The 24,547-nt window shown below is 42.2% G+C and overlaps 1 protein-coding gene across 1 annotated transcript; it reads left to right on the top strand.

The window, feature by feature from the left end:
* Nucleotides 1-4,945: 4,945 nt before the first annotated feature.
* AMD1 (adenosylmethionine decarboxylase 1) lies at nucleotides 4,946-24,115 on the top strand. Its single transcript, XM_062632504.1, has 9 exons — nucleotides 4,946-5,492; nucleotides 15,860-15,946; nucleotides 18,000-18,126; nucleotides 18,631-18,733; nucleotides 19,582-19,624; nucleotides 19,717-19,861; nucleotides 20,844-20,936; nucleotides 21,014-21,169; nucleotides 21,937-24,115. Exons 1-9 carry the CDS (start codon nucleotides 5,362-5,364, stop codon nucleotides 22,075-22,077), a joined length of 1,026 nt encoding a protein of 341 aa, XP_062488488.1. The 5' UTR covers nucleotides 4,946-5,361; the 3' UTR covers nucleotides 22,078-24,115.
* Nucleotides 24,116-24,547: the final 432 nt, after the last annotated feature.

The following is a 24,547-nucleotide window of genomic DNA, read 5'->3' as shown; positions in this document are numbered from 1 at the left end:
TACAAAAAGTAAACGACAAAAAAGATTCTTCATCCCCATAAACAAAAGACATTAAAAGAAAGGACTGTAGTGCTGTGGAATATGAAATCAAGACAGAGGGAAGATAATCCTGGCAAACATAAACTGCACTTCCCTATTGATCTGTAAGAAATACATTGCCATGTTTTTTAAGGAGTACAATGACTGTACATGGGACCAGAGACAGTTTAGATAATGGCAGGAGTGTGTGGAAAAGCATCATTCAGAACAAAAGTACAGCAGAACTCAAGAGCATGAATGCAGCCTGTCCAAAAGGCCACATCCTCCCCACCCCATTCCTGAAAGGAATAAGCACATGAGCTCATGGGTCTGCTGCCAGGTGAACGGAGAGGAGCAAAGTTCACACCTATCACCAAAGTTCATTCCATCAGTGGTGTTTTCATAGCCCATCACTGCGACATCCAGGCCTGCAGAACACACGTGAACTAACAGCAATTACAGTTTAGGCAAAAATTGAAATTCCTAGCCTTTTTATTTCACTTACCTTTTCTAGATGTAATTGAGTGATTATTCTATTTGCCAAATATTTGTTGCTGGATATGAGAGCTAAACTTTGAGAAGCTTTGGTGATTTCATATTTCCAATAAAACATAATACAAATGTCCAAGTATTAAATGTATGCTACTTCTACTGCCATGATTTAACTTACACAGAATTTTACAGGACTTATTTAATTGCCAATTCTTTTGTCAGAAATTGTCATTTGCCAGGAGATAAACTGTGTGGCAGCACTACACTTAAAAGTATCAGTCAAATCTGAACTGCAGAGAAAACTTTCAGATAATGGCATCCTGAAAAGGCTTTCGGAAAAGGACAACTCTTTGTATTTACTTTCCTCATTTAATTTAGAAGAACATTGGCTAGTTGTAGACAATAAGTTCATTTATTTAGTAGAAAATAATCATATGAGGTGCCTGCAGTGACTATTTTGAACTAAAAATAGCTTGAGGTCATTGCTGCTTGTTACTATGATACAATTTAGGATTTCTATCATGTAGAAGAACAGCTCAGATTTGCTGAGAAATTCTGTTCCACAACTTTTGACTCTGAACTGTGAAGTTGGCTGCAGTTGCTGTCCTCTTTGTAAACAGAAATCTGAGAAGTGGGGCAAGTAAATCAGAGTGGGAATGGAGGAGCAGTGCCAGGTTGGCAATATTAGAGATGAGTGCTTTTGGGTTTGAAAGAAGAGAAAAAAATGCCTTGAAAGTCATGCATTATCTGTGCCTACGCTGGCTCTGTAGCAACTTGCTTTTCTGTTCTTTTTGTAGCAACCATCAAAACAACTGAGGAAGACAGCAAAAGTGCTCCTCCTCGCAGCACAATACAGTTTCTGCTTCTCACTATCACACACTGGGGTTGCATAGAATTAGCGTAACATAACCTTTACATAACTATTAACAATAAATGTTTCCCTTCACAAAGAGCAAGCACGACTCTTTGCTGCCCATTGGGTGGAGGGTTGGTAAAGGCGGCTTTATTCCATATTTGAATCTTCATTTTTCTTGGCAATGCCTCTCACATAAGTCTGCAGCTCTAGATTACCTTGCTGCCACAGCCCCCTATGCATCATTGCAGCAGCTCAAAATAGGTGTTCAAAGTGAGGAAACCTCTACAGAAGGAGTATTCCCAAGGGAGAAATTTCAAGAACTCTCCAGCCCCTTTGTGCTACTGGGAAAGTGTAAAGAGACTGGATAAGAATACAGAATTCATCATTGTCCTTTCAGTACAATAAAACATTCATACTTTCTCATCTTTCTTTCTGGACTTGATTATTTATTGACACCAAGCTTGCCCTGTTCAAGAATATGGATAAGAACAAATACTGCTTCATGCAAACTCCATGAGCTCTGTGTTCCGCAGCTGGTTTAGCAATTAAAATGGGGAGCAGCTTTGGCAGCATACAGGCTTGCATCCCACTTCTGACTGTCCCAAAGCTCTGTTTTGGCATGCAGGAACTCTGAACTGCTCCAACTGTTGGGCTTGGTCACACACCTAACATAAAAATATGCCAAACAGAGCTGATGTAGTTACAACAGTTTTTTTTCTATGTGGAATTTCCTCCTGCGCATAGGGCAACGTACCTGTTGTGCCAACAATTTACTACAAAGGAACTAGATCATGAACAATTTTTGGCCCTGTGCCTCACAATCATATGATGATATCTGAGCCTTCCTGTCCTCCCAAACCTTCCTTCATCCAAATTCAAATGTCTGATTAATATTATTAAATCAGTTTTAAAACTGTTGTAGTTAAATCAGTGCAGTCCCTTTGAATGGACAGTTTCAAACCTGCTAGTCCTTCAGCTCCTCTTCTGCCCTTTATCCCTGGATAATCTCAGTTGTAAACATGAATTCAGCGACCATCTTTCCAACGATGACTCACAGAACCTCACTCTAATCCACAACAATCTCCTTCTGTCCTTCCTGAAACCTCAGCCTGTCTCTCAGACAATGCTTTGTTCATGTCTAGTTGTCAGTCAAGTTCAAAAAGGAGCTTTCAGTGTTTCCCTCCTCCACCTGTTTTGTGTGTTGTCAGCAACCCAGCCTCTCATGAAGGAAGGCCTGCAGCCTTCAGCATTAATATAAATCTCTTTTTAGGTGTTCAAAGCCATACTCTCTGGCTCCAAATACACTACATCACCCTGCTACTTTTCTATCACATCAGACAAAGTACTTGTCTTTGTTTTCAAACTCTTTCAGTGTTCCATCTTACTCAACATTGAGATCATTTCCCTGCTCATGTCAGCTGATACTGGGCTGTATTGTCCCTGTTAAACTTTCAGATGAGTACTTCACACTATTCCACAGGTTCTCCTTCATACCAAGGCGCTTCCTAGAGATAAAAAAGAACTGACTTCATTTTTTTGAGTCTTGCCCTTGTCTGGAATGTCTTAGAAACATGATTGGTGTGCCTTAAAACCACAAGACAACAGTAACAGTTGGTAGGTGAGGCCCGCTCTGGCTGATGTCTGATAGCAGGTGAGAGGAGGTTGAAGTCCTGAATTGGAAAAGTCAGGGAAAGCAGTAGTTAAGTGGGGCAGACAAGCACAGTCAGACTTCAGGAAATGCTGAAGTTTGTGTGCACATAGTCCAAGACACGTGGTGAGACCCCACTACAGTCAAAGATCAGGAAGTCAGAAATATCATACAAGACAGGATCCAAGACAAGAAAAAGAAATCTGGCTGACAGTGACACACAGATCACTTGCAAGCAGAAAGCAGGATTGAGTACCTGAGTGAAAACCAGAGACTAACATTAAAGCAGCAGGACACAGGACTCAGGAACAAGTGTTACAGATCCAGAGACAAGGATGGGGCGACTGATATTTAAAAAAAAAAACAACAAAAAACGGGGAATATGGCTGGACAGAGTCCACAAACTCTTAACTGTAGTTTCATAAACACTTTAAGCCAATTATAATTCATCATGGCTACTGAAACAAGTGGTCCTGCACTCCCCATCCATAATTTCTTGTGCATGTCCAAGCATAAATTCTTATTTATACCAACATGAGCATTTATGTAGCTGGGATGTGAATCAGTTTGGGAAACTGATGCACATTAATCTGATCACAATTAAAAACTACTAACTACGCTTAAAACTAAGTAGTTCCCATTAAACCTGATGCAGTCACTACGTAGCTCACAAGCGCTTGTATCGGCACAAAGAAGGAGGCAGAATGCAGGCAGAAATAAACGGAAGACCTTTTTTATGGTAGTAACAAGTTAATGAAAGCCAGTGAAACCACAGGACTGGAGGACATGTTCCTCTGCCAGCTGTAAGGCTCTGCTCGGAGTGCGTGCAGTGGCGACTAGCCACCTAGGGAATGATTCACATCCAGCTGCCTTGGGAATGACTCAAGGACTCAGTGAGTCAGAGTGGACAGAGCCCACTGCCTATTATGCTCTCTGATACTATCTCACTGTCTCCTAGCAGGGACTCATTCATCCGTCCTCAGCCATCTGCTGCTGCTTGTCCCGTGCTTTACACTGTAAGCTCGTTGGGGCAGATAGTACTTTCTGTTCCTCACTTGGACGATGAAGTATTGCAATTCTGAACTATAAAGTGTTGATGCGCATTGATGTATATATATAGATGAAAAAAAAATGTTTTAAAACACCATAAAGCTGTCTGCAACAATGTGTTCTAGATACAAGAAATACTAATACTGCCGGTAGTTAAATCTTTGCACCCGCACACACACCCGCTCCACCCGGCAGACGCTGCCTCTCCTGTGTGGCACATAGCTCCACATGCCCTCCCCGGGCATTTCTACACGCATATAAATTATAACTTCTTACTTTCGGTCACACACACAAAGCTCCTGGAAGGGAAGGGGGAATGAGAATTCCGACTGGGCGGTCAGTTAAGCCTCCCCTTCACTAGCTAGCAATAGAGACAGCGCAAACGCAAGAGGCAGTAGATTCAGGGGGAGCGTTACAGCTTCGGCCCGAGAAGAGGCTTTATTCTCGGGCTCGCTTTTCGCTACGCGGTACTTGTTCCGGGGTTTGCTCCCATGTCATCTCTCGGCCATGTTCAGCCCTGCTCCCCCTCGCACCCCCACGGATCGCTCACTGCCGACCACAGTCCGCGCATCGCTCCCCGCATCCCAGCTCCGCATCCCGGGGGCGACCCGTCCCCGTCGCGCCTGCCACACGGCGGCCCCGCGCGCTGCCCCAGCCCTGCCTCAACCCTGCCGCCGCCCGCGCTCCCTCTCCCGCTCCCGGCGGTCGGGTAGGCGGGCTGCAGCGGGCGGGGCCAGAGAAACCGGCATATGCCTCGACAGGCATCAAGATTCTCCAATGGAAAGCGGGGCACGGCGGGCCGGAGCGGCGGCAGCCCAATAGGCAAGCGCGATCCTACGTGATGCGGTTACCTGCGGAGTATAAAATGGGCTACATGCGCACTTAGTCCCTCGCTTACACAGTATGGCCGGCGACATTAGCTAGCGCTCGCTCAACGCTCTTCTCTGTAACAGGGGAACACACGGACTACAAGGAACCGAACCGCATCGCCTGCCCGCCCGCACCCCCGCTCGGACTGTAACCCTCTCACATACGCTCACGCCGCACCCGCCGCCGCGCACTCGGGTGGTTCTCGCTGGTTTAAAAAAAAAAAATCCTGCTTATTATTGTTTTTTTTTTTTTTTTTTTTTTATTTTTAATATTAAGCGAATCCCCTGGAAGGTGAAACCCGCCCGGGACGGACTGGGACCCGGCGGCGGCAGCGCAGCTCGTGCAGCAGCGGCAAACGGTAGCGGCCGGGGGCGGTAGTTTGGTTGTCGTTAATTTCTGTGGTTGTTGGTTGCCGAGTTGTTTCACCATGAAGGAGAACGGTGCACACTTCTTCGAAGGGACCGAGAAGCTGTTGGAGGTGTGGTTCGCCCGGCAGCAGCCCGCGCAGCAGGAGCCGCACCAGAGCAAGGGGTCCGGCGATCTTCGCACCATACCCAGGTCCGTTAACGGCTGGGGCGGGAGTAGCAGCTCTGCCCTTAGCAGCCGGCGGGCGGGAGGGGCCGTTGAATGGCCGGCGCACGCGGGGTCCGGCCCGGGCGTGGCGGCGGCAGCGGTGCGGAGCTGGGTGTGGAGGTGGCGGGGGCTGGCGGCAGCGCTGACGGGAGGATGGTTCCGGGGTGGCTCGGCACAACCGGTGGTGGTGGTGGCGGCGGCCGCGCGCGGCGGGTTCGGCCCCTGCGCGGCTGCCGGCTTCCTTGCCCCTCCCTCAGTGACAGCCCCGTCCTCTCCTGTCCGCCCGCGCAAGGTCGCCGCAGCCGCTGGAGGGCAGGGGGTCACCTTCCGCTGCCCTCCAGAGACCACCCCCTCTCCCGCAGAGGCAAGGAGCTTTCCATAGCCCCGGCAGGGGCGGCGGCGGGGGGGCTGGGAGGGGGAAATGGCAGTGCCGGGGACGGCGTGGAAGCCATTCCGTGCCGCCACCTCGTGCAGCCCCGTGCGGTGCCTGCTGGCAACATGTGGCGGCGGGAAGAAGAGAGCCGGGCGTGTGCCGCGCAGGGCAGGAGTGTCTGCCGGGGGGAGGGGGGGGGTGGCGGAGTGTCGCAGTGCTGCTGGCGGCCGGGGGCATCGCAGCGGCGCCCACCCCTCTGCACCAAGACCCCGCGCTCGCTGCGGCTCCGGGCAGCCGGCTGGTAGTGGCTGAGCCGTGGGTCTCCTCGCGATGGGGCCTCGCCCCGGCCGGCTTTGGGATGGGAAGGCAAGGCTTGGAAATTCGCTGCCCGTTGGGACCGGCTGTGCGGAGTGTCTTGGTTCCGCTCCCGGCTCGCGATGCCTGTTCCCCCATTGAGAAGGCCGGGCCAATGGGAGCGGAGCGCCGCGAGGGGGTGGGCCCGCGCCCGTCACCCAATGGGCATGTGAAGAATGCGCTGGCGCTTCTGCCGCCACTCGGGGGGGCGGGGCAGGGCCGCGGCCCCTGCGGGCTCCCGTGCACACGTGTTCCGCGCTCGGCTCGCGCCGGCAGGGGCACTCCTCCCGCGGCGGAGCTGTGCTCCGGAGGCACCTGCCGGCAGGCGGCTCCTCCTCGGGACCCTGCCTGGCCACACCGGGCTGAGGCGTCCTTGCCGTACGGGGTCACCGGTACGGGGGCCGTCTGGAAACACTTGCAGTAATTACGGAATGGTTTGCGTCGGAAGGGACCTTAAAGGTCATCTGGTACTGACGCCCCCTCCCGCCACGGGCAGGGACACCTCGCACTAGACCAAAGCGCTGTCTAGCCTGGCCTAGAACACTTCAGAGTCCCAAGTGTAGAGCTCCAGAAAAGTATGTTATGGCGGAAGTGTCCAAAAAGGGTAGGAAGATGGTAGCTGCAAGCTACAAAGCAAAGTTGGCTTATATAGCCTAGAACAGACCCAGAACTATGTACTGGTTTGTAGGGGTGACGGGATTGGTATGTAAATGTAATTAACATAATTGAAAGACATAGGCTTGTCTTGTGCAGGGCAAATTTGAAGGTTATATTTACCTCAGTAGCTAACTATCAGCATAGTAAAATGCTCAGCTTTTCAGATTCCGATAGGAGCTGGAGGATGTTTTCAGTGTGTCCAGATCTGATTGTGCGTTACTGTTACTTGCTGGTCTGGTCAGGTAGCTTGGAGGGGGCCTTGCTGTGATGTACTCAGTGTTTGGAACATGTTAATGATAGTAGTGTGCCTTTGAAAGGAGATGCTTAGCATATGCTATTTGTCTTTTCCTTTGGTGTTTCTCAGCAATTTTTCTGTTTACATATGTATAGAGTTAACTATCCGAAGATCTGAATTCCCAGTAGGCAGGTGCCTACTGCCTTTCCCCCATGTGTATATATACACACACCACTAGCTCATGGGTAGCGGAGGCATCTGCTATGCCAGGAGCACTGAAGAATACATTTGGCACTGACGTGTTGGTGTACTGAGGTAATTTTTTCATGTAACTTTCACATGTCTGATTTTAGACCTTTCTGAATAATGTGCTTAAGATGGAAATAATTAGATGTGACTATACAGTTCTTTTGAGATTTAGTGGTGTAGCAGATAATCACAGGGTAACAGCTTGTGCAGTCAATGATCAGGCAATCCCAGAAGACTATTGCAAATTCTAGCTGAAATATATGCTCATCTGAGTTATGTAGGCACTTCAGGTTTCATCTTGTTTTACTTGAAATGTGGAAGATGTCAAAAATACTCGTTTGACTTTGTGTTTATATGCTGGAGCTTGAATATACAGATCCAGTTTAGAGATGGCATTCTGCAGATGCTTTCCTCGTTGACACATTCATGCTTTCTGGTGTTCTGCCTGTGAGCTCAGGCTCATCTTTATGGAACTTCAGACTTGACTTCAAAAACTGCTCAAGAGCATTAAATGTAGTTGCAAGGCAGGTATTGTGACAGTTTTTGCATGGTTTAGATATGGCTGTGAAGCTTTAACAGAGTACATACAAACTGCTAGCTGTGAAATGTGTTCTTTAACACAGTTTCAGAGTGGTGAACAAGCTTTGAAGGCCTCTGTGTTAACTGGTTCTTAATACAAGATATTAATTGAGGCTGTGTACTTTTTGGTAGGAAGCTGTGACATGTCTGAAAATGGCCGTTAACCTGTGTCCAGGAGCAATGATCAGTGACTCTGTATGAATGTTCTCTTTTGGAACACTGTCAGAATTAAATTATTATAGTTGATAGATGCAAATGAAAAAATAATGTGACAGCATAACCCTCTGCTAATTCTGTAAAGGTGATTGAATAAGCTGGTTCTGTTGAACTTGAAATCAAAGCTGAAATTGTAGAACAATAGCTAAATTGGAATCAAGTTCCAAACCAGTTGAGCTTGCCTTTTGTATTGTAATACCTGCTTAGTAGTGAAATGTGAGCCATTCATCTACTGAATGACTAAGCTGGTGTTCAAACTTTAAAAAAAAAAAAAAAAACAACAAAACCAAACCATGTAGCCTGTGCTTGCTAAGAATTGGATATTTTAAAGTCTTTGCTGGATATCACCAGGAAAAAAAAAAAAGGAAAAAAGCTCAAGAACTGATTCGATTAAGTGTTTTTTCACTTGTTTGGGTTTTTTCCTCCTGTGGGGGCAAGCCTGCTTGCTAGAGAAGAGTTGGGGTAGGTGTCAAGTGTTTCAGAAGAGATCTATACTGTTTAAATACACTCAGTAAAGTTCTCAACTATAAACTTAAAAAGCATTGAGCATAGGCTTTGCTGTTCAGGTGGGGGTATCATTTGCTAATCAGTTCTGTTAAAGGTTCTTGTGGTTGAAATAATGGCAGGCCCCAAAGATGTCTACCCTGCTTGTGCACAGAAGTGGAATGGAGTTAATGGTTTTGGTGGTGTCAAAATAATTTGCTTTAACTTCAGTACTTGTTCTCAACTGTGCTTTGTAAAGCATGTTTATTTTAAATAATAGCCTTGAACTATATATAAAAAAAGTTTGCTAAAATTAAGGAAAAAAACAGCCCACAAAACTATTGTGCCACAAGCCCTGGAATTCTGTGGTGAGTCAGTAGTCCATTCTGCTATCCCCACAGTAAAATAATCTGTGTATTCTTTGAGATGGTGTGCAACTGTGCATTTCCCATCTCAAGGTGTATCTGGAGCATACAGAAGTTTAAAACATAAGTTAATGATGCAAGTGTTAAAAGTCTGTATCTAAAGCATTCAACCCTGAAGAATACTCCGAAATTAAGCTTGTTTATGGACCTTTAGTGTGCTTTCTGTATGTCTAAATTATGTGGACATGCAGGAAACTGGAGAAAAAAAGTGTGGTGATGAGCAAAAGGAAGTGACGGTGACATGAGATTCTCATCCTGTGCTACATGAAAACTTGCAAACACCAATACAGTCAAGCATCTGATAAGTTCTGTAAATACTTGCTTTGTACTGCACCCTGTAGCCTGAGTCAACTCAGTGCTGCAGTGCTGCTGCACCTCTAACCCTTCCTCCAGTCTAAATAACAGCAGTGTTGTTTGCTGTCTCAAACAGTGAATGTATAAGGAGACTGGGCCATGAGCCCTACTCTGCTCTTAATCCTGAGTGCTTTGGAGCAAAATAGTGTAGCACTGCTCTGTGTGGAGCCTGGGAAGATGGCAGGGTTGTGCCAGGAAAAGGGCTTCTGTCATTGTGCTTGCTAAACTTTCTTATGTGGAGGTGAAAGGTAGTCTGGAGCATGTAATGTAAGAATTCAGGCTTCTCATCATCAAAATTGATATTCATAAACTAGATTTCAGTGAACCAGTTCAAAATCAGAGGTAAAATGATTGTGACTCAGTTGTAATTAAATAATGCTTTCACACAAAGGAAGCAAACCCTTTTACACTCACTATTGTTACTACTGATTGTGATACTGCTTGCAGGAAGTTAAGACTTCTGTTGACAGCTTTTTGTTTTTTTCCTACCTTACCACTGAAACTGCTAAAGAATTTGGTTAGTCACTTTGTCAAAAATTTTTGGTCCCTTAGTGAGACTCCATAAAGCATCCTATTAAAATATGTAGCTACTGGTGTATTTCTGAAAGGGATTTTCTAAAGGCTGTTTAGTCAGCCAGGAGGACAGAAAGATTTGAGACTTATGGTAGATACTTGCTGCCTTACAGTATGTTCCTCGTGGAAAAGATGACTTTCAAACTTGCCCTGAATCTTGTCTCTAAGTCTTGTGGAAGTCCTGATGTGCCTATTGGAGCTCATGCTTCCTTAAACATTTTGAGTGTCAGTGATATCCATTAAATATTTTTGGATGTAAAGCATGGAGTTGCCATTCCATATATACTGCTGTAACTGCAATAATAAAAGGCCTGCAACAGAAGTGTGCTGACTTTAAAGGACTGTCTGTGACGATCTTTGTGCCATTGCTGAAATATCTTGATGCCGTTTTGGAATTTTTGGGAACTTCTTAGTAGTTGGCTCAGGACCTTCTAGTTAAGGAACATTTTGGATGCAATTTTCCATTCAGATGACTGTCTTTAATTCCAGATTAAGTGTGTGTCCCTGGAAGGTTTCTTAATTTAAAGGTAAGGGAGATGCAGGCAGTCTTCCTATGTATCTATGTTCAGAGCATCTAGAGGGTGTGTGGGTTTTGTGCACTCCACAGATACTGCTGAGGTAAAATTATCAAGTTGCCAGTGCCTTGTGTCTCAGGGTGTGGACATAGTTAAAGATAATCCATCTTATACAGCAATATATAAACTTGGTTGTAATTCTCATAGGAAATAATTCACATGCAGTTGTCTGCATGTGAATTACACGAAATACATGAGCTGCTAGGAGGTGCTTTAAAGAGCTTGGGGGTTTTGTGTAGTTGCTCTGTACTGTTATTTACCTGTTTCAGGATCCATGGAACTAATATTGCAACTGCCAACACTGATACTTAACCAGCTTCCACATGCCTTGGCTACGTCTTCACTGCATTGTCAGTTTAGGCAAGGCATTGAGTTTGACTGCTCTGGACCGTGGCATTGGTAGGAATTTGCCTACTGAACTGCAGCCTGCTAAGGAGGTAACTGATATATCTGGCTCCTAAAAAACTTGGTAGGTGAGGGAATAAAAAGTTGCTCTGCTCTGCAGTTGAATGCTTGCTTTTAAAACAAGATCTTACACTAAAGTACAAGATGAAAATGCTTATTGCTGTGATTACTATAGACCTGTCAGTTGTCTTGATGAAAAGCTGCGCTAGAGTGTGTGTGCAGCTTGAGCTGTCTGCAAGAGTTTCGTAGGATTTAGTTCCTAAGAATTCCTGCCCTACTGCAGAATAGCTTTTCTTCCCATTCCCATGCTGTTCAGGCTGCCTTAGCAAGGTACTGTTACTGGGGTGGTGGGATGATATGCTTGTAGAAGCTGTTAATTGCTGATAGGAAGAACTTACTGATGTAGTTCTTTATCTTGTTAAATTGCTGTTATTGCCTTCCCAGCTGGCCTGAAACAGCAGTTTTGTGTTACTGCCTGATACACTAGACTCCTGTGTTAAGAACCTGTTCTACCCTTGAAGGTAAAGGCTCAGAATAGGCCAGTAACTTCCACTCTAAAGTATCATTCATCTGGCAAGGGAAATTTGATTCATCTCTTATTCCTCCTTTATTTCTCAGAAATATGAAATAAGGGAGCAAACATGATGGTTTTGAACTTGGTAGAGAGGGTTTGATTTCATGAAAAGCTCAAAGCATAGTTCCTGAAAATAAAATGCTTCTCTGTTCTGATAGGTTTCCTGTACTGACATACTTGGGTGGCAGTTTGCATGAAAATCATTTGCATTCTGGTAACAAGGCTGTGCCAATATGGCACTAAATATTGCAACACAGGTGTAAAGTAGATTGCTGAGCTTTGTTTTTCTCTTGCATGTTCTGCTGGTTAAGTATAGAAGAAGCAGCTTTCTACTATTCAAATATGGACTGCTTTTCTACATTTGAGTAGATGTATTCCATTTTAATTTGGTGTTCTCTGAGCACGTGCAAACATTTCAGATGCACGCTTTGTCTGCTGGAGAAACTGTTTTGGCTTTTGGTAGGTGGCAGTTACTTGAAGTTTACAGTTTTGGAATGAAGTGTGAAATAAGCCTACCTAACAGTGAGGAGTTGGTCACAAATGCATTTTTGGTTTGAGTTCCAATGGATACGGATCTGCTACAGAACTTATTTAGCTACAGGTGATTTGTGCATCATTTTCTAGTATGCTTGGCTTTAGTATAGGAGAAAAGTTTCTAAAGTGTCCAGGATTGTTTTCATGTCTGGCTATGGGAAGTGATTTGGACATAGTAATAACCATTACTACATCCAAATGTCATTGAGAGGGGAATTTTGAAGAGCAGAAGCTCATGATAGCATTTTATTGAGAAACAGTCTCTTTGGTGCTCTTTCTTCAGTTAGAGGCTTTGCTTGCCAGCTAAAATCAGTTATGAAATAAGTAGTAAAGTTATCAAGTATTTCCCAATTACTAACTTTTAGGATATTTTTCATTTGCTAAAATAAAATAGGATCAGCTGCAATACATGTACTGATAACTATTGAAATACTATTTGTAAAGTGGATTTTCTTGTTATCCACAGTAAGTGTGGATGGACATTGCTTGTCTCTAGTAACAATTACACAGATTAAAGAAAAGGAAGAAATGCAAGAGTTAGAGTTCTGGTGAACTCTGTCTGCTTGATAGAAAGTAGTCCCAGATGTTCTTCCTTAGCTCAGCTTTAAACAATGGAAAATGTCAAATACTAAGGTCATCTTGTTTAAATAGATTATATTGAAATCAAATGCAGCATTTTTATGGCCTTTCTGCAATTTTCTGTGCTTAACCTTAAAATATGTAAGGTACAGGACAGTATCACTGCAAAACTTCTCCCAGGTCTCATCCTGGGTGCTGCAACCCGTTGTTAGTCTGTTACATGTCTGCTGATGAGTCAAGCCTGGTGTCTTTTATGTTCCTCAACTTGCAGGCTTTTTTTCCTAAATAGATCAAATTATGAACTTGCCCTTAATTTCTTTAAAGGTTCAACACATGAAGATGTAGCATATGCTTAGCTGTGGTTTCTGTAGTGAAATAGTAAAGAATTGAGCAAAGTTTTAAGAAACAAAGTCTTGGGCAACTGCAAATTTCAGCTGTAGTATCTAAATGCCAGCTGTAGTACTAACAAGTGTTAACTAGGGACTTTTTTAGGCTTTGGACTTAACATGCAATATTGTATTGTTGTTTGTGTGCTGTACTGATCCCTCATTGCTGGACTACTTGCACACCAGAGTTGTTACATCTTTCCCTGCTAATATGTGACTGAAACTTAAATGAGCCATTTTCCTGAGGTGTCTGGATGGAACTGCTGCACTACAGTGATACTTGTCTACAACTCACTTGTCTGACTTGACTTGTCTGTCTTGACTCTCACTTGTCTGCATAATGGTAAGGTTTTGACTGACTAGGTAAGAAGCTTGTGAAGGCCAAGATGTATGCTCTTGTAAAGCTTAGATAGTTACATACCCATTGATTTATACAAGTACGAAATCAGATTTGTAGTAATGTACAAATGGGGTTACTGCAGCTCAGCATCAGGCAGTGTAAGGGAACTCTGCCTCATCTTCCATAAGTGCTATGTCAGACGCTTAATGACAGATGAAATATCGCCCTTAGTGATGCTGGAGTGATTTGAACAAATTGCCGTGTTACCTAATTCAGTTTATAGGAAGAGTATAATAGGATGTTAGAGGGAATATACTAAGGCTGGCCAACTTATGCAGGTGTGCTGTAGCTTACAGAGAAAACGATGTCCTTCAGTCCTCAGCAAAATAGCATGATTGTCTAGGAGCATTTAAAAATAGGTGTAGTAGAAACTATTTCACTCTTTGCATTTTCCAGGTTTTTCAGAGATGAGAAGACACTTGCATTTTCATGTAAATTTGAGTATCAGAAACGGAGCTAAACTCAAGTCAGTGACATAAGTGTAGAGCTGAATGAATGTGTGGAACTTCAACTGAGCATTAAAAAATGGGCTGTGTTTTTGGTTTTGTGGGGTGTTGTGTGGGGTTTTTGGGGGTTGTTGGTTGGGGCTTTTTGGTGTTTTTTTTTTCTTTGTTTTGTTTTGTTTTTAATGACATGCAGGTTCAAGTGGTCTGGGCTGCCATGTTTGTAGTTGCAGAAAAGTATTTCATCAAGGTTCACTAACTGGAGGGGTAGGGAAAACCTGACTTTGATTTGAAGTATCTGGTTATATCACTGAGTTCAGAAACTTGTTCAGCTTGACACTTAATCCTGAGGGATGTTAAGATGTGTAGGATTCTCTTAAACACACTTTTAATAGCTTCAGTCTTGAATAAAAGGAGGCCAGAGCGCAAGTCTCATTTAAGTATATTGTGGTTGACTTCTGTACAAATATCCTGGTTTAGTGTAACATACTTAAGTCTCTTACCCTTGAAAGTGTATTACTGAAGGTACAGAATTTAGTTTCAAGAGGCATTCTTTAAGTGAGGGAGAAATTAAGACATTTGTTGGGGTGTTTAGAGAAGCAAAGAACATATGGATATTTTACCTGTATGTACAGCAGAATCTGAAACTTCAATTTTGTAAACTGACCAGTTTTCCAAGGGGAAAAATGGTGGCTGCTGGTGGAACTCTTCTGATAGAATTGACAGTGAGTGCTCTGTCCTGAAATACAGCTACAGTGCTTTTGTAGTGTCAAAGGGAGAGAGACCTAACTTCTTAGGAAGGATTAGACTGACAGTGACATGGGCAGCTGAGCTAATCTAATAGCTTGCTTGGTGATGAAAGAAATAGCAGTTTTGTGCTACTAGCTGCAATGGGTTCTGTATTTGTTCCAACCCTGATGGGCAGCTTTGTTTTAAGCTGGGTTACTAAATTTCTTGGCTCATGACAGGTCTGAGCATAAGAGCCATCACAAACCTGTGGGTGGAGTATGCTGTGGGAAGGGAGGGATGGGGAGAAGTAGGGCAGCTGGCAGCCTGTAATTTTGCAAGTTGAGGAAGCTGTATCTGTTCCTGTCTGCTTTATAGCAAATTCTGCTATGTTTGATTCTACTGATCTGGTATAGATACAAGACTTTAGTGACAACCAAACTTATTCCTCCCCCCCGCCCCAAGTCTGTCATTCCTCATGAGTACTTGGAAGTGTTTGGGCTTAATTTGAGCCCTTTGATTTTGATTTTTTTTTTTTTTTAAATAAAATTCCCTGTAGAACAAATAATTGCATTGAAATCCTGAATTCCTACCACAACACTGAAGTCTAGCACTGTAGCTTCAACTTGCACTATATGAAAACAGTTCCGTTTATTGCCTTGTAAGTGTAGTACTGCAAACTATATGCTACAAGTCTTCTATATTTTCTACAGAGAAAGAATTCTGTGGTGCTGATTGATCAAAGAGGAATTCAGGTCATTAAGATAATTTAATTGAAAACCAGCCCTAAAAAAACTATGAACTTGACTCTAAGCTGGGCACACAGAACGTGTTAACTTGCTGATTTATTACTCTGGTAGCTGCCAGTGGCTACTGTGATTAAAGTACATGGACATTCAACCTAAAGCATGCCTTAAGTTACAACAATGAATTCTGTCTTAATACATATGGGATGCAGGATTTAAGGTTATCCTGATTTGCTTAATTTGGTGCTTGGGATTGCAGTTGGACAATTGTCCTTGTGTAGCAGATTACACTAACAGATCTTGAGCCAAGAATTGGATATTACTGTATTGTGGTACAGTTCCTATATAAAAAGTCTTTGCTTTTCATGCTCTCAGATCCAGCAACTCCAGACAAGAGCTGCAGGCTATACTTTTCACCCAGGGTTCCACAAAGCTTCAGTTTATTTAATCGTTTTTTTTTTGTGTTCTTCTATAATTTCTTTATAGGATTGAGTGGGACAAACTTCTGGAGAATGTGCATTGTTTGATCATAAGTGTGACAAAAACTGACAAGCAGGAAGCTTATGTACTCAGGTAAGCCACTAGTTTATTCTTTCAGTCTCCAAGAGGTAAAAAGTTAAAGATGTTGTATGGGATCCACTTTCCTGAGAATCCAGCCTTGGGTGAAGATCCTGTTCTTTGTGACTACAATTTGTAGGGGTCTGCTAAGCATTGTACTGCCATGCTTCTGTTCAGTAGTGGAAATGTTTTCATAGTTATCATAGAATCACAGAATGGTTAGGGTTGGGAAGGACCTTAAGATCATCTAATTCCAAGCTCCTCTGCCATGGGCAGGGACACCTCACACTAAACCATGTCACCCAAGGCTCCGTCCAACCTGGCTTTGAACACTGCCAGAGATGGAGCATTTACTGCTTCTTTGGGCAACCCATTCCAGTGCCTCACCACCCTCACAGGAAAGAATTTCTTCCTTATATCCAATCTAAACTTCCCGTTTAATTTGGAACCCATTACCCCTTGTCCTGTCACTATGGTCCCTAATGAAGAGACCTTCCCCAGCATCCTTGTAGGACCCCTCAGATACTGGAAGGCTGCTGTGAGGTCTCCACGCAGCCTTCTCTTCTCCAGGCTGAACAGCCCCAACTTTCTCAGCCTGTCTTTATAAAGGAAGTGCTCAAGCCCCCTGATCAACCTTGCGGTCCTCCTCTGGACTTGCTCAAACAGCTCCATGTCCTTATGTTGGGGACACCAGAACCGTACATGGTGAGACCTCCAAGTGAGGTCTCATGAGAGCAAAGTTTTTGTATTTTTTTTTTTGTATTTTTTTATTTAGCTAGAGAGTAAGGACACAGCCATGGTATTTCTGCACTTGATCACTGAATTTTGTCCAGAGATAAGTAAGTCTCCCCAGTTAAAGAGGTTTAGGATTGCTTCAGCAAAATAGTGCATGTGGGTGTCATTTTTGGATCGGTAAAAACTGTACCAGCAGATTGGCTTTAACTCCAGACAGTGCAGTCAAGGGGAACAGCTCCTGCAGCTGAGCTAAGGACATCTGTGAAAATGTAGCTTCTCCAAAAGCCTGGAGTTTTTGTGCTGTTCAGCAGCTAGTTGTAAGGATGCTACTTTTGCCATGTGTTTTTCATCTTGCAGAACACTTTCATACTTCTTCTACATGAACTTCACAGACACAGTGACATTTTCTGCTTTACTTCAGATTACAAAAACTGAAGCTTTTGTACTCTGAAGGACTGTCTTGAGGGCAAGGTTGTGCTAAGCAAGCTAGTCCAAGGAACTATGCTGAAGTCTTGGTTCCACAAGCTTTGTATATTTGAAATAAAATTCTGAAATGAATGTAACTTGTTACAACTATGTCCTGGATAAAATAGAACCTTCAAATTCTTAAACTCAGTTTGGAATTCTGTTTAAGCTAGACTTGTATTCCCATTGTTCAGTTATTTGGTGAGAAGATATTGTTACACACGTGTAAATGTTCTGGATGTAGTATCTGTGCCTGTCTCCAGTTCAGTGGAACTGTAGTTAAGTATCTGTATAGTTCACTTCTGAAGCTTATGTATAAAGCATATCCTATAGCTATGACTATACTTTCATTATGAGTCTTCCTGTTCTTGTGGATAGGTGCTGATTTACCACTTTTCAGGAGAAGGTGCAGGCAGTTTATGAAATTAGGGCTTTTGCCTTTTTTGAGTTCATGTTTTCAGAGGCTTTATTTCACCCAAGTAAGTCAGATTTCAAGCTTGACTCTGTTCTGTGTCTGGGTTAAGAAGTTAAATAGAATGTCTGTTGTGTACCTGCTTCACAGCATGTTTGTAATTCCTTGAATAGATTGAGGATATGTAACACATGTAGTACCTCTCTTCTTGAAATGTGGTTGCTGTGCAGTATCACACCTGCTGCAGGTATTTGTTCCAGGAAACCATGAACAGCTCTCAAATGTTAACTGAAGTGTCTTGGTTTGATCCATTTGCCAAGCTTGTTTATGTACTGTATGCTGAATTCCCTTACAGTAATGCATTTGGTTGGGATGAGAAGCAAGATCTAACTAGTGTCTCCTGGCTTTTATGTAGAGCACTTAATATATTCTTAACACATCTTTTTTTTTTTACAGTGAGAGTAGCATGTTTGTCTCCAAGAGACGTTTCATTTTGAAGACGTGTGGTACCACCCTCTTACTGCAAGCACTGGTTCCCCTGTTGGAGCTTGCTAGGGAGTACAGTGGGTTTGACTCAATTCAGGTGAGGTGTCAAAAATGCTTCATCTTCCTTAGAATGTACAAAGCTTTTTATGAGTATTCCAAATTCACTGATTTTATTAAATATTCTGAAACTTTGCCATTTATGCTTCCCATAATGGGAAAATTGAAATTTAAGATTGCTTACTTTGCTGTAGTATTTGGCCTTCTATTTTCCTCTTAAAGGATGCTAACTTACAAGTGCTATTGTGCTGAGTTAAGGTTACTTAAGGGTGAAAGACTTCCATGTCTATGTTGTCGGTGCTGAAGTAATGGACATTTTCTTGTGGGAAAACAGATTTGGAGGTGTTTCCAGAGGCTTAGAAATTAAGCTAGGAATAACCATATGCCTCTGAAATAGAAATACAGGTAGCAGTGTTTTGACAATGAAAGCTTAGGGTCTGTGAAAGCTAAGTGCTTGCGTTTTTCTAGATCTTCATATTCAAGGTGGATGGGTATGTTCAGTAGCTGTGACGATGCACTTGTTTTTTTTCCTTCTTATTTTCAGAGCTTCTTTTATTCACGTAAGAATTTCATGAAGCCTTCCCACCAGGAGTACCCACATAGGAATTTCCAGGAAGAAGTAGAGTTTCTTAATGAAATTTTCCCAAGTAAGTTCATGAAACTTAAGCAAAATTGCGCAGCTTGTATGAAGTGTTGGTGTGAAGTGGGAAGTGACACATACAGACTGCCAGGCCATTCATTCCTCAGTCCTTGTGGTTCTGCAGCCAGTACAGGCTTGGGCTGCATAACAATCAAAAGCTGTAAATACTTTCTGCATTTCTGACACTTAACTTGCCAAGATCAAAATCTAAATCCTACAAAACTTGACAGTCAGTACCTTGTCGTAGCTGAAGTCTGAAGATTTCCAAATGGAGTGTAGTAAGTCAGTTTGCAGAATCCAGCTCTTACTGGATTATATAATGCCCCATTAAAAAGGTAGGATGGTAATTTAAGGCAACTAATATGCTGAAGAAAAAAGAAAGCTTTTCTCAGGGAAGCCACTCATGAAAGACTGAATTTAAACATTTTATACAATGTAAAGCCTACAAGAATAACACTGAATTTTAACTGACAGAGAAGTTTTCTCAAGGAACATAAATGCTGTAGTACTTGCCCAAGTTATTTTGAAAATAAATGGTAGTCATAAAATCATTAAATAGATGCTTAAGAGTGCCAGGGCTTCTGTCCATGCAAAGCCAAAGCTGTCATCTGAATTTCCTGGTAGTAGACTCTGAACTAGGGTGCCCAGGCCACCTTCTGGGGGAGCCTGTTTTCCTGATTATCGGCTTTACATTCCTAAAGTTAAATGCCTGGTTATTTGATGGAGAGGCTGACTGTATCAGTGCACTGTTAGTGTTCTGCAGAAGACTTCTGTCTTTAAATATGAAATTAAGCTAACCTTTTCCATAAAGGATTAGTTGTTGTGCATTAACTGGAGACTTTTTTCCTTGTCTAGATGGAGCAGCTTATTGCATGGGGCGTATGAATTCTGATTGCTGGTATGTATGTGGAGATTTTGAAATCTTTGGGCCTTACAGTAGAACTTGGTGCTGCTAGTATTTATTACATACATGATCTGTATTTTATGCAGGTACCTGTACACCCTGGATTTCCCAGAGAGTCGGATATCCAATCAGCCTGATCAGACACTGGAAATTCTGATGAGTGAGCTTGACCCAGTAGTTATGGACCAGTTCTACATGAAAGATGGTGTTACTGCAAATGATGTCACTCGTGTATGTTCACTTGAAAACTAAGCATTTGGGGGGAAATGTGGCAATAAAATATTTCACCATTCAATACAAGGTTTATTTTGGGGTAGAAAAGATGCCGTAGAAAATGTTAGATTGCTGTTTTGGGGATTTAATTTAAATCTAGAATGTTTTGGGGAGTATAATTTTAACATTTTCAATGCCCCTGCTTTTAATCTGTTGAGCAACTTGCAGTGCTTTGCATGATTGGAAGCTTGTCTTCTGGAAAATGGAGAAGTAGAAATAAAACCACGATTGAGTAACTGCTACTGAAGGATGGAGATTAGGAGGAGTAAGACTTAAACTGAAGATAATGAATGCCATGGGAATCTATGTGTCAGAGTTAAGGTTAAATTCTGGAGCCATCTGGCCAGGGAGGGTTAAGGTCTAGGTGTAACTTGATGGTTTTGCTTCATTTTTCCAATGGGAAGGTCCTGTGACATAAACAGGTTTCTCTGACAAGTACATTGACTTGATCTTAGGCTTTGGTTCTCATACTGTATTTGCTATTGAGATTTGGCTGTAGCTCAGCTACCATGTGGAGAATCAAAGTGCTTGGGATTGTACTTCATTCTAAAGAAACATATTGTTACTCTGGCGTAAATGGTAACAGCCTTCACTTTGTGGATACTGGTTGAACAGGAGCTCCATTTTCCATTTTAGTTGAAGAAGCAACTAAACAACACTATTTTAGAATCCTGAGCTGTTCCCTCGTCTTGGAGGTATGCAGCTTGGTTCAGTGGGAGGCAGTGTATCTGATAGCTTGCATGCAGCTTGTCAGTCACTTGGTAAGTGACAGGGTGCAAAACAAGTTCATCTACAGTGGTACACATTATCAGACTGACTTGTTACTGGGAGACTTCTGGTGTCCTGTTAACTAAATTGTTCGTCCTGCCTTTGATTTAAATCTAAACAAATGTAAGGGTGTATAATAAACTAAATGGTGTAATTTTAATTTCTATTTCAGATGAGTGGAATTCGTGACCTGATACCAGGTTCTGTTATTGATGCTACAATGTTCAATCCTTGTGGGTATTCAATGAATGGGATGAAATCAGATGTAAGTTTCACACTTAGGGATAATGAATGTTAAAATAAATAGTTACTATTTGGTAATTTATTTTTTTTTCTTTCCAGGGAACTTACTGGACTATTCACATCACTCCAGAACCAGAGTTTTCTTATGTTAGTTTTGAAACAAACATAAGTCAGACCTCTTATGATGATCTGATTAGAAAAGTTGTAGAGGTTTTCAAGCCAGGAAAATTTGTGACAACCCTCTTTGTTAATCAGGTGAGGTTTTTTACATTAGGTGGTCAGACCCTGAAATGCATGGATGCAAACAAAGCAATGGTAGAGTTTGTTTGGGTTTTTTTACTGGAGCATGAGTAGTTTACAGTTTATCTCTGTTTGCACGGTAGCTTCTTTGGAAAGTAGAAATATTCTTCAGTAATGCTTTGGTATATACTAAATCTGATCTCCAGGAAACTTAAGAAAATGCTAATATAGGGCAGCCCAATCTCAGTGCTCTAATGACTTCCTGTGCAGTTCTGTGTAGGCATAATTTCTTGCTTTGGTATTTTTCTGGATTTGGCTTCAGCTGTCAGTTGTACTATGGTAATGTTGCCAGCTAGTCACAGAATCCTAGGTTGGTTATGGATAGAAGGGACCTTAAAGATCATCTTGTTCCTACCCCCTGCCATCAGCAGGGGCACCTTCCACTAGACCAGGTTGCTCAAAGCCCTGTCCAGCCTGGCCTGAACACTGCCAGGGGTGGGGCAGCCACAGCTTCTCTGGGCAACCAGTACCAGTGCCTCACCACCCATGCAGTAAAGAACTTCTTCCTTATCTCTAAATCTACACTCTCAGTTTAAAACCATTGCCCCGTTATTCTGTCACTACATGGCTCTGTAAAACGCTCTCTGGCTTTTCTGTAGGCACTGGAAGGCTGCTGTAAGATCTCCCTGGAGTATCACAAGAACCACATGTAAAATACATGCATTTACTATCTCTAAATGCTAAGTTTACAAAAGTGACGTTTTCATTCTTTTGTTTTTTAGAGCTCTAAATGTCGTACAGTGTTCTCTTCTGCCCAGAAGATTGAAGGGTTTAAACGTCTTGATCACCAGATTGCCCAATTCAGTGATTACAACTTCGTCTTTACCAGTTTCACAAAAAATCGCCAGCAACAGCATAGTTGATTAAGAATGAAGAAAAAGCGCAAAAAGAAATCCCATATAGAAGGTGGTGGTTGCTTTCTAGTTAATGATTCAGGGGGCCACGCTTTCCACTCCCACCACCTTGTAGCTGTGGAAAGCCCTAGGTGTAATCATAGTATAACCATTTTGAATTGTATGCATTATTATATCAAGGAGTTAGATATCTTGCATGAATGCTCTCTTCTGTGTTTAGGTACTCTATGCCACTCTTGCTGTGAAATTGAAGTGCATGTAGAAAAATCTTACTGTATGAAACTTTACAACACTTGTAAAAATGATTCAGGTAGAATTGCACACAGTATAGTTTTTCTCCAGGTATCACCAAAAATTCCCCACAGACAAGGCTTTCGTCCTCATTAGGCTTTAGCCTCCACCTGCTCACTGGGGACAGTTCTCTGTTAAATCGTCACTCTTTTTTCATTTATCTTATGATTTCAGTCTAAAACAGTTTTTGACAAACTTTTATGATTTCTAATGAAACTGATTCCTCACTAACATGTCCATGTTTGGAAAATTCTTAAAACATTTACAAATAGTTTTGCTACTACAAGTGGTGGCTCATTTATTTTTAAATCAGACTGACTTTTCATGCTCTAATAAAGCTTAAAGGAATTTGCTCAGCTGTATTGCAGCACTGGGCTAATGCACTGGTCTTTCACCTTTAGAAACTTGGGTCTTGGTACTAATGCTGGTAAAATTTCGTCTTACCTTAATGCCTCTTTATCTGTCCACATCCCTGAGTGTCACACTACTACACAATGGCAGAATTCGAAGAAGGTCCAAGGCTTGAGAGGGGAAATGCTGAGTCAGGCTGTAAGTGCTTTGGTGTAGTTGTGTGACAGCTCTGCAAAGTGCAGGCTCATTTTGGCACCAGACATTTTCTTTCCTAATCACCAGTTATGTCAGACTAAGAGGCTGGTGCTTTTGGGTGCTGGCAGGTAGATCTAATGAAGGAGCGGGATTTGCCAGTCTGGATGTGTTGATTGATTTGGATTACTCTCGGTAAAACCTGTGACCTACCACTTCTGACTGTAAAGAGTGCTTCTAAACTGGTCCAGTGTCACTTCATTTTGTTGTTCAAAGCAAAGCTAATGCCTCTATCTTGTGACAGTCCTGTGACATTGTTGTGCATGTGACTTATGTTGTATTTGAGTGTTGTGACTTCATCTGTTTTTTTTCCTCCTAACTACTAAGGTGGTTCCTCTTATGGTGACTTGAGGGCATTAAAGTGAAGGCATAGAACAAGAACTGTCTGGGACACCTGGACAGAAGTGAAGTAGAATGCTATTCATAGAGCATGAATAAGTATAATTCAAAGTCACTTTAATGGTATTGACTAAAATACAGGCTTGAAAGAGGTGGCACACTTTCAGCTATGTTTGCAAATACTGGGATTTTAACAGCTGTGAGACCAGCATGTTAACTACAAAATTGAGATTATTTTTTTACCCCTCTTGTCCTAGTGACGTTTTGACTTTCTCTGGTTTGACACAATGGTTGTTTTTTGGGTTTTTGTTTTCCTTCCATATTTATAAATGAAGCACTTTTCCAGTGCTTCTAAACTAAAGTCTACTTGGTTAGAAATCGAGTGGTTGGAACAGCTTGATTTTTTTTTTTTTTTTTAAATATATTGTTGATGTTCTTTACCAATGTTATGGATTACATGCTGTAAATGGCACTAATGCTTTTTGGTGTTAATATTGAGGACCAATATTTCAGTGGGGTTTTTTTGTTTGTTTTTTTTTTTAATGTTATCCCAACTGACCAGACATTTGTTGGCTTGAGGTCCTTTAAGAAGACTGAAGATCCCTTTTCAAGTAATACTGAAGTAGACAATTTACAGATAGAAGCATAAGCCTCAGCTATAAAAATGAAAGCTGTTGAATGGATTATTGAACTATCTAGGGTGATCAGGATGGGGGGAGTATGGTGTTTATAATTTCTGTGGTGTTAGACTTTGATCATTTAAAAATATCTGTACCACAACTTAATGCTTCAATAAAAGTTCGCTTAAATTGTTTGTAGTGATGATCCAGCAATTCTACTCTTCATGCTTTTTGCTACCAGATAGTTTAATTCTGAATTAATTTGTGCTTGCCCTAAATTACTTTAAATTTACTTTGCCCTTGTAGGGAATGCATCTCAGTGGTGAGCCCAGCAGTAGTTAAATGAGACAGGATGTTAAAGGAAGCAAAATGAAAATGATGCCGTTACTGAGGCTAAAAATACTTGCCTAAATGAACACCTGAAAACTTTAGATTTGGTGTCTTCATCTAACCTGTATTTTTTTTTCCTTCAACATTAAACATTAAAAACATTAAACACTTAAAATTCTTCTGAAGTAGGATAACTCTTTTCTTCTACTGGTCTTAAATAACAACTCTCGCCTATATCTATGGTACTTAAGTTTAGACTGACTTGGAGAGTTCAAGGTGAAGCTTGTCTCTTAAGT

Source organism: Pezoporus occidentalis, unplaced genomic scaffold (assembly GCF_034315485.1).
Source record: "Pezoporus occidentalis ecotype Australia unplaced genomic scaffold, CSIRO_AGI_Poc_V1 ctg39, whole genome shotgun sequence".
Classification (NCBI taxonomy): Eukaryota; Metazoa; Chordata; class Aves; order Psittaciformes; family Psittacidae; genus Pezoporus; species Pezoporus occidentalis.
This window is presented reverse-complemented; position numbering and strand designations above follow the sequence as displayed.